Source organism: Sus scrofa, chromosome 13 (genome assembly GCF_054392235.1).
Source record: "Sus scrofa isolate SSC_HxYL_T2T_F1_AM1 chromosome 13, Sscrofa_HxYL_maternal_Yorkshire_Landrace_v2.0, whole genome shotgun sequence".
NCBI classification, from domain to species: Eukaryota; Metazoa; Chordata; class Mammalia; order Artiodactyla; family Suidae; genus Sus; species Sus scrofa.
In genome coordinates, this window is record NC_139395.1 from 173,510,380 (window position 1) to 173,522,833 (window position 12,454).

Consider the following 12,454-nt stretch of genomic DNA (forward strand, 5'->3'; position numbering starts at 1 on the left):
CCCAATCACAGGCTACCAGAGTGATTCTCCCATTATAGTGACATACTAAGGCCCTAGAACTTTTTCAGGCAGGCTTGAGAAAGATTTTACTAACAGCACATATTATGCAAATGTAAATGTCCAACTGTAGCTATTTATAATGAATATACTATCTACCTCCAAAATAATGAAGGACTGTATCCAAAAATATGGACGCCAAAATTTTCTTAAGGCTTCCTATATTTTAGGGGCTATATTCAGTGCTAGAAATACAAAAGAATTCCTTCACAATTTCCTGAGTCAACTGATTCTCTTAAGCTATGCAAATTTGTCCTTGTCCTAAGGACCTCTAAGAGGATGATACCTGGCCTTGCTCAGTGAGGATCCGGCATTGCCGTGAGCTATGGTGTAGGTTGTAAATGGGGCTTGGATCCCACACTGTTGTGGCTGTGGCATAGACTGGCAGTGCAGCTCCAACTCAACCTCTAGCCTGGGAACCTCCATATGGCATTGGTGCAGCCCTAAAACGACAAAAAAAAAAAAATTATATATGTATAACTGCATCACTTTGTTGTACAGCAGAAATTAACACAACATTATAAGTCAACTATACTTCAATAAAACACAAAAAAAGAGGATGAGTATGTATGGAAGATAAAGTTACTGTAAATAAAGGTCATGGTAAGTGTGGCCAGTTACAGAAAACAACAAAGGCTGAAGAGCTGTCACTGGTAAGAGAAAAGTCTTTGGAACACCGAGAAGGGGAGATGCAGGGCCCTGACATCATAAAGAGAGAGAATGGATGTGAAGATAAACAAGCCAGGCATAGTGGGAATGGCTGCTTGCATTTCTTCAACCAAAGAGGGAAACTCTATTGTTGACCCATAACTACAGAAAAATATGAAATCCATGGAATGGAATTTACTACACATTTTCTTGGATGCTTAGGAGAGAATTCGACTTACTGGAAGTTATATATTCATATAAATGTGACAAAATAAATAGGCAGAGGATACTCACACTAGGGTCAGAAGTGATTTATTACCCTTTTTTCAATGACTCTTTGTCCAAAATTTAACAAGGCCTCCAAGATGGTCATCTTTGTAATTGGCCCTGGAAGCACAATGCACTTGATGGTGTTTCTTCCCTCCAGTGGTACTTTGTGCAGGATTCCTAGTTGCAGGCAGAGAGTCTATAGTGTGTAATGTGTGTGAATGGGTGAGTTGAAGGCCCTGTGGTTGTCCTGAGAAGTTTGGCTGGAATTTTATGAGAAGCCTTTGGTTGAAAGGAATGGTTAGCAGCTGGTAACACTTATTTGCCTTTAGGATTTCAAAGGACACAAACAGTGGGAACTTGAAGCCCTTTAAGGTTTTATCTTTTGGATTTTTTTTCTTTAAAATTTTAAGCACTCTGAGCCCCCAAGAAGGAACCAATCCTGCCGACAACTTGATTTCAGACTTCTGATTTCTAAAATTGGGAAAGAATAAATTTCTGATGAATAAAAGTAATGCTAACTTTTACTTTAGGGGGTATCATGGTGAGCTGAGGAAGAAAGAAAGTGTACAGTTGTAGAGAACTAAAATTTTGACCTCTAATAAAAGAACACAGATATAAAACGTCCCCTATGGACTTTAGATATCACTTACAACCCCAGTATAACCCAGTAATTCCTTATAATTTACATTGGACTTACAAAAATGATTAGAGATAAAGATATAGTCAGAATATTACTGATGCCAACATGCTTTTATCTGGGATCAAGGGGGACACATAAAACGAAAGCATCCTAAGAGCATCAAGCCATATAATTTAGCACTTTATCTTTCCTCTATTAAGTTAGTATTTCAGGAAACATTTTCTGAGCATCTACCATGTAAAATATATTGTGCTATGCACTATGGAGGAAGTATGGATTCATATATCAATTCAGTAAATGTTAACTGAGCAACTCCGGTGTGCTGGGCATAGTTATAGGTGATTGGGATATAGTAGTGAGAGACAGACAATAAATAATACATATAATTTATATAGTAAGTTGGAAGGTGGTAAGTACATGGAAAAAACGGGAATTAGAGCAAGGTAACAAGAATCAGGAGTGCAGGGTGGGGTGAGTAGACAGGGTGCAGTATGAAACAGGATGGCCAGTATCGGCCTGATTAGGTGATAGTTAGCCAAGCAGGACTTGAAGGCAGCAGAGGAGTTAGCCAAGTGGAAATCAGATACATGGAGCAAAAGAATGCCTGACTCTAGTGTGGTCAGAGTAGGGAGCGGGAAGAGAATGGAAAGAGGAGGTTAGAGAGGAACCAAGAAGCCAGATCTCACACAAGTCCTTCTAAGGGCTTAGGCTTTTTGACTGAGTGGAAAAAAATCCATTGCAGGGATTTTTGAGCAAAGGAATAACACAATATAACATGCTCTAAAAAGTTCACTCTGGCTGCTATGTTGAGACATGAATATAACAGGGAGACCTGAATAGGAGGTTATTGCAGAAATCCAAATAAGAGATGAGTGTGGTGTGGAGCTGGGTGGTAACAGCAGAGGTGGGCAGAGGTAAGCAGAATCTGGGTATATTTTGAAGGTAGAGCCAATAGGATGGATTGGATATGAGGGGTAAGAGATCAAAAAGAGTTAAGGAAGGCTTTTAGCCTGAGCATCAGAAGGACAGAGTTGACTGAGAAGCTTGTAGGTGAAAAAGGTTTTTCCTTTGGGGGGGTGTGTGTACAGAGTAGGTAAGGGGGGAAAGTGGATATTAGGAATTCAGTTTTAGAAATGTTGAACTTCAGATATCCATTAGACACCTGACTAATGACATCAGGAAGGCAGTTGGAAATGCAAGTGTGGATACTGGAAGAGAGGTTTGGGATAGAGACAGAAAACAGCGTTGGTGATCAATGGCATTTAAACCTGGAGGCAGATGATACTTCCAAGGGAGGGACTGCATATGGAGAGAAGAAGAAGACTAGAGACTAAGACAAAAATCCCTGAAAACCTCAACATTAAGAGTTTGGGGAAAATAGGAAGGACAGCAAAAGAACCCAAGAAGAGTAGCCAGAGAGCGAGGAGGAAAACCAAGAGAGTAAGGTATCATGAAAGCCAAGAGAATAAAACGTGTCAAAGATGAGGAAGTGAGCAGTGGATTTATCCATGTGGATGTCACTGGTAATCTTGCAATTTCACTGAGGGCTGAGGGCCCTGAATAGAGTGGGTCTAAGGAAATGAGAAGAGAGGAATTGGAATTAGGCAAGATAGATGACTCCTCTGAGGATTCTTCCTGGTAATGGGAGGAAAGAAATGGGCAGACAGGGACAGGGAAGTTTTGAAGAATAGAAGTGCTTTGTTTATGCTTTTTAAAGACAGGTAAAATAATGTTTGTGTGACGGTGGGAATGATCCAACAGAGAGAAAAGTTGATGATATATGAGAGGTGAGAACTGCTGAGTTAAATCCATTAAAGGCAAGAAAGGCTAGCATCTACCACACAAGTGGAGAGGTGAACCTTTGGATGGGAGCACATATGGTTCATCTGTGGTAACACGTGGGAGGAAGGTTGAGTATGTAGTGCAGATCTGTATGGGTGTGGTGTGTGTGGCATGTAAAGTACGGTCCTTATCCTTAGGGAGGCTCCTGCAAATAGAGGAAATGAGTCTATAGGATATTATACAGATGACTGTAAATCCATCAGAAGAGTGGAAAGAGCACTCCCATAATACGAATGTGGGGAAATTCTTATTGGACTTATGAGTAAAAAGGAGGCTCAGGGAAGGGTTGGGATATTAGGGGCTTAAAACAAGTGAGATCTTACAGGTGGGGAGTAACTGAAGGTTTTCTTGGCAAAAGAACAGCAGGAACATAGAGTTGTATCATGAAAAACAAGCTGGCCAGTTTGGCAAGACTACAAGATCTCTTGCAGAGACAAAGATGAAAAGGTAGCTGGGGGAGTTCCCATTGTGGCTCAGTGGGTTAAGAACCTGACTAGTATTCATTAGGTTGCAGGTTAGATCCCTGACCTTGCTTGGTGGGTTAAAGGATCCGGCATTACCATGAACTGTGGTGTAGGTCACAGATGAGGCTCAAATCTGGCATTGCTGCGGCTGTGGCGTAGGTCAACAGCTGCAGCCCTAATTTAAACCCCAGCCTGGGAACTTCCATATGTTGCAGGTGTGGCCCCTAAAAGCAAAAAAAAAAAAAAAAAAGAAAGAAAGAAAGAAAAGGTAGTTGGGCCTCAGATGCTCAAGAGCAATCCGAAAGAGGGCAAGTTGTGTGGGGGTGGGGGTGCCAAGGTGTGGTCTACTGATTTTCCAAGTAACATTTGGCTAAAAGTAGGAGAAGCCAAAGGCTAGAAGTGCAGTTAAGGTTGCTGTGGTGCTAGACCAGGAGGTTCTGAATTGGAGTGATGCCAAAAAAATGAAGGGAGAGGGTGGAAGGGAGAAACCCAGATGGAAGAACAGTGCTCATACTTCAGAGGCTTGGATGAGAAAGGAGAGGGCAGGGTAAAGTCAAGGAAGAAAATTTTGAGTCTTGCTGACAGAATCTTTACCAGACAGGAAATCAGAAGGGTTTTTCTGGTTTGGGGAGGAAGCAGGGCGGGGTGGAAGCAGGATGGGGTGTTCAGTGACAGGCTCAAGAAAAGGCCTGCCTGCCTGTAGAAGCATCATATGCGGAGTCATCTATGAAGGGGAAGTGGGGGCAGAAAGGAGGGGGACATGTTGTGGGCTGAAAGCTCTCCCAGCCTCCTCCACTTCCTCCATATTTTCCTTCATAGGCAGTTCCTCCAATAAATCTCTGGCATGTCTAATCCTGTCTTGGCATCTGCTTCTCAGAGGATCTGAACTAACATGTGACTTTAATCAGCCCAAGAGCAGGGACATCTCTTAATATTTCTTTGGCATTTCCCACAGTGTCTGACAGCCAGGCCGAGAGTCGCCTTAGGGATCAGGAAACAGTGTGTAGGGAATGGCTTGAGGGGGTGGTGAGGAGGAGAGTCCTACCAGGTGTGTGACCCTTGACATTGATTCACTATGTGACCTTGGCCAAGTCACTTAACCTCTAAACCCATTAATTTTCTCACAATAAAATGAATGGTTAGATGCATTGATTTCTATGGTCCCCTCCTGTGCTGACACTTGGTGTAAAACCTGTCTGATTGATGTTAAGAATTATGTCACAAAGTTGGGTGGGTAAAGAATCTGGAAATTTACAAAGGAAAATAATTAAATTCCAAAGGAAAAAAAAGGCGTGGTGGTGGTGGTGGTGGTGGTGGGGTAGTCACAGAGGAACTCAACACTTTATAAGACCTCTCTCCCAATCCCCATTCTGCTTTATTTTCTGTATTTTCAGTTTGGGAGAGCATTTGGTGGAGATCATGGACTTACTGCCATGTGTTAAATACGAGCAGAGCAGCATATAGACAGTTGAAGACTCTTGAATTTCACTTACCCTCATTGCCTCTGAAAGGTAAAAAGGAATAGAGCAGGCGCATTCTTTGGCAAAATTAGCAGCATTTTCCCGCAGTTTTGCACAATTTGCACATTTTTCTGTGTAATTAATCTGTCAGGCAGAGAAAATAACAATTATTAATTTAAAAGGGACATGAGTACATATCTTAAAGTCCTGAGTAAACCAAAGTCTCCAAGCTCTCTGGGTCAAGGGTGTGCTGTCTGGGACATAAACCAAGGGCAGCTCACTGTGCTGGGTGAGAGTGCTCCGAGGATATGTGGGAGGACTGGGCCTCCTAGCAGACTTTCATTCTGGTACCTGGCAGCATTTGCCACTTACCTGAAGTTCGGGGTTTTACTGCATATTTATGTAAACTGTTGTGATGAAGCCTTATGCTTCCATCATAAAAAGGTACTGTTAGGAAAGTATTAGTCAGTGACTCACGCGAACTGGGCCCGTGGCCTAGGTCTAATCAGCTATATGGGTAAATCACTTGACTGTTTTCCCATTTTATTTCACGGAAAATATTTATACTAATGGCTTCTTTTACATGGAGTCTAGAGGAAGTTATTAAAAATGACCAAACAGGAATTCCCGTCATGGCTCAGCAGTAACGAACCCAACTAGGATCCATAAAGATGCGGGTTCGATTACTGGCTTCAGTGGGTTAAGGATCCAGCATTGCCAGGAGTTGCTGTGTAGGTCACAGATGTGTCTCGGATCTGGCGTTGCTGTGGCTGTGGCCAGCAGTTGTAGCTCCGATTCAACTCCTAGCCTGGGAACTTCCATATGCCCTGGGTTGCAGCCCTAAGAAAAGCCAAAAAAAAAAAAAAAAGAATCAAACATAGAAAAAGGCATGTTTCCAAAAAAAAAGGTAGTGTGTTTCTGGAGTTCCCGTTGTGGCTCAGCAGCTTAAGTACCTGACTAGTGTCCATGAGGATGCGGGTTTGATTCCTGACCTCACTCAGTGGGTAAAAGGATCCAGCGTTGCTGTGAGCTATGGTGTAGGTCACAGATGTGGCTTGGATCTGGCCTTGCTGTGGCTCAAGTGTAGGCCACAGCTGCAGTTCCAATTTGACCCCTACCTAGCCTAGGAACTTCCATATCTATAGGTGTGGCCCTAAAAAGAAAAAAAAAAGAAAAAAAAAAAAAAAAAAAAAAGGTAGTGTGTCTCCAAAGGGCAAATCCTGTGAGCTTTGGCTGAAGAGCTCAGTTATGTGAAGAGAGAACTGAAAGAAGAGTTATTTCCACTCTAGGAAACATTCATCTCAGGTGCAACCTAGGGGTTGTGTGGGGTGCTGCTGGGGTCCTCTGCTTTTTCCCCACTGTGTTAAGGAATAATAAGAAGAGTTTGGGAATGGGGAAGGAACAGGGAAGCAAAAGACTGTTTTTCTTCTCCGTAAACTGCCAATGCGATTTTGGATTCTTTGGGAGAGAAGACTAACAAGAAGGAAAGGAGTTTTGAATGCTCGAAAAGCCACTGGGAGTTTGGAAGTCAAACAGGTAAACTGTGAATACTAAATTAAAGGTTAGCCAAAAGACTATTCAATTGTGCTTAGATGTTTATATTTAATTAAACGATTTGATTAAATTTAATCAAATCATTTTTTAAGTATGAAGCAAGACTTTTTTATGTTTTAAAATATTAATGGAATTCCCACTATGGCTGGCACATTGGGATCAGCAGTGTCTCTGGAGCACTGAGACACAGGTTCAATCCCTTGCCCTGCCCAGTGGGTTAAGGATCTGATGTTGCCAGAGCTGTGGTGTAGGTTGCTACTGTGGCTCAGATCTGATCCCTGGCCTGGGAAGTCCATATGCTGCGAGGTGGGAAACAAAGAAAAAAATTGATGCCTTTTCTTTTTCTTTTCTTTTCTTTTTTTTTTTTTTTTTTTTTTTGGCCTTTTGGGGCCTTACCTGAGGCATCTGGAGGTTCCCAGACTAGGGGTCGAATTGGAGCTACAGCTGCCAGCCTATGCCACAGCCACAGCAATGCAGGACATGAGCTGTGTCTGTGACCTATACCACAGCTCACAGCAATGCCAGATCCTTAACCCACTGAGCGAGGTCAGGGATTGAACCCTCAACCTCACAGTTACTAGTCGAATTTGTTTCCTCTGTGCCACAACAGGAACTCCTTGATGCCTTTTCTAAACTTTGTGAAACTGCATTCCAATTTTCAAAAAGCATTAAAGAACAGGGCTATATTGTAGTTGAGTGCTCGCACACTGAACTGTGAGGAAACTGGGGTCCTAATTCAGCCTGTCTCTGATCTTGAGTTAAAATACTTTTCCTCTAGGGCCCATATTTTTTTCAACAGCATCATTTTGGCTGGTAATTAACTGACCTGTGAGGTGAATGTAGTAGTATACAGTCTACTCCATGGATTCTCGTTGGAGTTCTTTCAATGTTGAATTAGAAATAAATGTGTTTTGGGAGTTCCCATTGTGGCTCAGCAGTAACGAACCTGATTAGTATCCATGAGGATGCAAGTTTGATCCCTGGCCTTGCTCAGTGGGTCGGGGATCTGGTGTTGCCATGAGCTGTGGTGAGGTTGAAGACGCAGCTTAGATTGTGAGTTGCTGTGGCTGTGGCCAGCAGCTGCAGCTCCGATTTTACCCCTAGCCTGGGAACTTCCATAAGCCAAAGGTGTGGCCCCTAAAAAAGAAAAAAATGTTTCATGATCAAATTATTTTTGAGTAGGTGATATCTAAGGTGCTTTCTAGCTCTAAGAATTTTATGAGAAAAACATAAAATTTCATCTACTGTCTCCTTTGCTGCTCAAGTGACTCTGTAAACCTCTAGCTCTAAAATGTCAGCAAAGACCATAGTCTGCTTCTTCAAGAATTCTGGAGAGGCAGGAATTACATTTTTGCTTAAAGTGAACTGCAGAAATGGTACTTCCTTGATGTTCCCCAGGGCTAAGTGAGAAGAGGAAAGCCAGCTCAGAACTTTTCTGCTGGGTGTGTGTGTTGGTCACATTGGCCTGGAATAAGCACTTCATCTTACACCCATTATCATGAAACACTTCCATGTGCAAAAGAGGATCACATTCAGGAGTTCCCTTTGTGGCTCAGAGGTAATGAATCTATCATCCATGAGGACTAGGGTTCGATCCCTGGCCTCGCCCAGTAGGTTAAGGATCTGGCATTGCTATGAGATGTGGTATAGGTTACAGACGTGGCTCAGATTCTGTGTTGCTGTGGCTGTGGCCAGCAACTGCAGCTCTGATTGACCCCTAGTGGGAACTTCCATATGCCCCAGGTGCCGCACTAAAAAAAAAAAAAAAAAAAAAAAAAAAGAAAGAAAGAAAGAAAAAAAAGAGGATCATTGAGCAAGGCCAGGGAGCTAACCTGCATCCTCATGGATGCTAGTGGGGTTCACTGCTGCTGAGCTATGACAGGAACTCCCTGTGGGTGACTTCTGATTTTCCTGTGTAAGAGCAAAATGTTAGAAACAGTCCTATTCAAAGTGGCTTTAAAGAAAAGCAATTGGAAAATCATCCTATTGAAAGTTGTTTGCAGAGTAGCTTAGGCCAACCATGGGGTGAAGTTCTCTTCATGTATCTGTCGTGATATCATTCAGCACCGGATGCCTCGTAATGGAGGCTGCAGTTCATAGTGGGTAGGGATAGGTGACCAGAAGAGAGGAAGCTGAAAGGACATGGGAAGCGGAGGGGAAGAATCCAGAAAGAAAGGGGTTGGTAAAGAAGAAAATAGAAAAGTAAACAGGATGAGCTATTTGCAGAAATAAATATCATTCTTGTAAACCAATTACTTTGCTTACAAGGCAAGTCGATTTTCCTGCTGCCATTTTGCCTCTGCTACATTATCACACTGGAGGACTCAAAAAGACTTAGGGGCTCTGGGAAGACAATCTTCCAGGAGCTTGGAGAGGAGAGCAGAAAATATGGTAGAAAAGCAATGGGGCAGTATGTGTTGGAGGGAGGAGTGGGACCTGAAATGACGTTTTCTTCTTTGAAGTCCTGTTTGCCCTAATCTGTTCTTTCAGTTTAAGTGTGTGCCTATTATGTATTGGCAGTATGCAAGGAAGGGCTTGTGGATGTGGCAAACAAGCCAGCCATGGCTGAGCTCCCTGTTCTTACCACATTATCTTTCTTACTCTATCATTAGCTCATTGAGGACAGGGATCAACTCTTTTACTTATCTTACTCATCTGCATACCCAAAAGACACCTTCAGAGTGTCTAGCACCTTCAGACACTCATGAACCTTAAATCAATGTTGACAGACTTGGCCTTCATGGTAATTTTGCCACTAGCCCATGTGTGGAGAGGGAATATGGCTGCCTTCGGCATGGAGGTCATACAGTCTGGGATATTGGTAATCTGCTCAGGGCTGATTTGCATGAAACATTTACTTAATTCATTAAACTAAATGAGTACACAGCCTCAGACCAGATCTAAGCTCCTCTCCCCAGACTAGCTTCTGAGTGTCTCATCCTCCAACAGCTTGTGAATCAAATCAGCAAAAGGCTTCTGAAAGGGGTATGCTTTTAGCCTCAGCTTTTTTCACTGAGTTTATTTTGCTAAGCATCCTTAAGAAGTCAGAAATATTTGGGTTTTTGCCTTTCCTAGATTAAAGTAATGATCTCAGAGGGAGTTCATTTGAAAAAGGAAAGAAACAATGCTTGAAAGTGGGGCAAAACTGAAGACCTATATCTTTGGCTCTTCACTCTTTTTATCAATATGATTCATAGGTGTCTGACAGTCATTTGGCCCTGCCTCTCCTTCTGCCTGTACCGATCGCTTGCTCCGGTACTCTGCCAACATAAAAAGCTCCAGACTTTGCCAGGCGCCTGTAAACAAATATGGCTGAACTGACCAGTGTGAGATGGATTATTCTCAAGAGGGAGAAGGGATGAATAAAGCCATCACACAGAGGCTCTGTCATCATGTGCACCTTCCCTTCTGAAAAAGCGATGTTCCAGTCTCATCCAGTTCCCTGTTGAAGAGCTGTTCTCAAACTGACCATTCTTTTATAGTCCCAAAGCTGAAAATTCTCAGAAATTGCATTAAAATATAAGACAGGACAAACCTCTATTTCTTTGATGCTCTTTGCAGACAACAGAAGGATGATGCCAATGCCAAGGCAGAACACTCCTGTAGCAAAAAAGCCAGAGAGAATTTCCTTGGCCGAGAGCTGTAGCCGGTAGGCGGGCAGTTGCTGCTGCTTCACAGCGGTGTTGTCTGGCAATCTGGACTGGGAGTCTTGGCTTTTCCTCTTCATTTTTGTCCTGCAGGTTACTCAGATATACTTTTGAGACATTTATAACATTTCTGCTCATAGTAATACCACAGAGTGGTAATATCAAGAATTATGTCACTCTTTCTTTGTAGTTGCAGTTTATGCTTCCTAGAATTATTTCTTAACCAGACCCAATATTCAGCAGGAGCTCAGCTCCTATCAGTCAGCCACTAACAGGTATATTTTACTTAGGCTCAAAAACTTTGTTGTGCTAAATGCCATACCTAGGAAGAATAGTCCCAAGTATGTGAGTATAAACCAACATTTGGCAACCCTGGAAAGCAGTTCCAATAGGCTATTTCTGGGACGTGGTGACTAATTCAGGGCAAGGCCTTTGGGAAGGGGGAAAATGGGTTTATCTTTAAGAACTTGCCCAAATCCTTGGAGATTAATTTTAAAAAAATATTTGTGCTGTCAGCTTTTTCCAAATGTGGCTGTCCCTTATCATGAATATAAACTAAGTTAGGAAAATGTTCAGATTAGCTAACTTTGTCATTTGTGAGAATGAGGAAGGGAGAAGCAAACAGGGATTGCAGAACACAGATGTCTAATCTCAGCAGCTTCCAATTTTTTCATCCATAAGAAAGATTCCAATAGCAAGTGTAGATGAAAAACATCTCCTCCTAACTTTTTCTCAAGCATACACTTTGAAGAAGTCCAAATGAGACAAGAGAAAGGAAGAGGAAAACAGATAATCATTTAAATGTTCAATATTGCAAAAGAGTATTATGGGTTCAGTTTGGGGTTTTTTTCCACCTATTATAGATCCACTAACATTATTTTCATTAGGCTATTAATAATTACTTCCCCTTCAAGCTGCAGTCAAGATGCAGAATTAGCATTTTTTAAAAATTAGGGAGCATGTGAGTTCTAATCTTCCTCTTTTATTAACATTCCGCTGAGAGGCCATGCCAGACTATTATTGTATTATAGAAGAAAAGGACATCGGCAAATCTAACTCATTTAAAAGAATACAAAACAAATGCAATTACTTACACTGAAAGGTTTCCTATTCAGAGTTAAAACTTTCCTTTGTAAAATTGGAAAAAGCACAACACCAATGGGAACTTTTCAGAAAGCTATTTGAATCTCACTTGAGGTGGTAGTGAGTATGGCTGTTGGTAGCAGACATATTTGTGTGAGAAGATGGCAGCGAATACTTCTAGTTCACATCTATCAATTGTTTGACTAAATAAACATGTTCAAGAACTTGAGTTTAAGATTAGTAACAGCCTATGAGATTTGATTATGTGTGCGGAGTTGGCCTACAAAATATTGGGTATGTTTGCAATCTAGGTATTTGTTCCAACGCTGGATGAGATTACAGTACTCAGGTAACATCTACCAGAACGGTCATTACAAATCAAGAACAGTATTTTTTAGGCTTTTTATAAAACATTGAAACCAATCTAATCAAATCCCTAACTTGATTAAAGGTGCTTCACAGAAGTATATTAAGCTTTTCCAGAGAAACAGAACCAGTAGGAGAGCTATATGTATGTGTAGATATATCATAAAGAATTGGCTCACAGGATTATGGAGGAGGCTGGCAAGTTCAAAGCCTGTAGAGCTGATGTTCCTCCAGTTTGAGTTTGAAGGCCAAAAGCTGCTGTATAACCAGGAAGAGCTGTTTGAGGTCATCAGGCAGGAAGAGCCAGTGTTTCAGTTGGAAGGCAGAGTTCTCTCTTACTTGGGGGAGGGTCAGCCTTTTATTCTATTCAGGATTTAACTGACAAGATGAGGCCCACCCACATTATGGAGGGCAATCTGCTTT

At 42.0% G+C, this 12,454-nt stretch overlaps 1 protein-coding gene across 7 annotated transcripts in view; it reads right to left on the bottom strand.

Annotated features, from left to right (window-relative positions):
* The window catches only part of TMEM30C (transmembrane protein 30C), a 60,432-nt gene extending 48,060 nt beyond the window's left edge, over positions 1-12,372 (bottom strand). For 2 of the 7 annotated variants that reach the window (XM_084991605.1, XM_084991601.1), the window contains exons 1-3: positions 12,211-12,366; positions 10,471-10,669; positions 5,415-5,525 (exon numbers count right to left, since the gene is read on the bottom strand). In XM_084991605.1, the coding sequence (XP_084847731.1) occupies positions 5,415-5,525; positions 10,471-10,662 (303 nt within the window). In that variant the 5' untranslated portion in view covers positions 10,663-10,669; positions 12,211-12,366. Of the gene's footprint in view, positions 1-5,414; positions 5,526-10,470; positions 10,690-12,210 lie in introns of all 7 variants that reach the window. The other 5 variants (XM_084991602.1, XM_084991607.1, XM_084991603.1 and 2 more) reach the window with 5 other exon arrangements.
* Between the last annotated feature and the right edge of the window lie 82 nt (positions 12,373-12,454).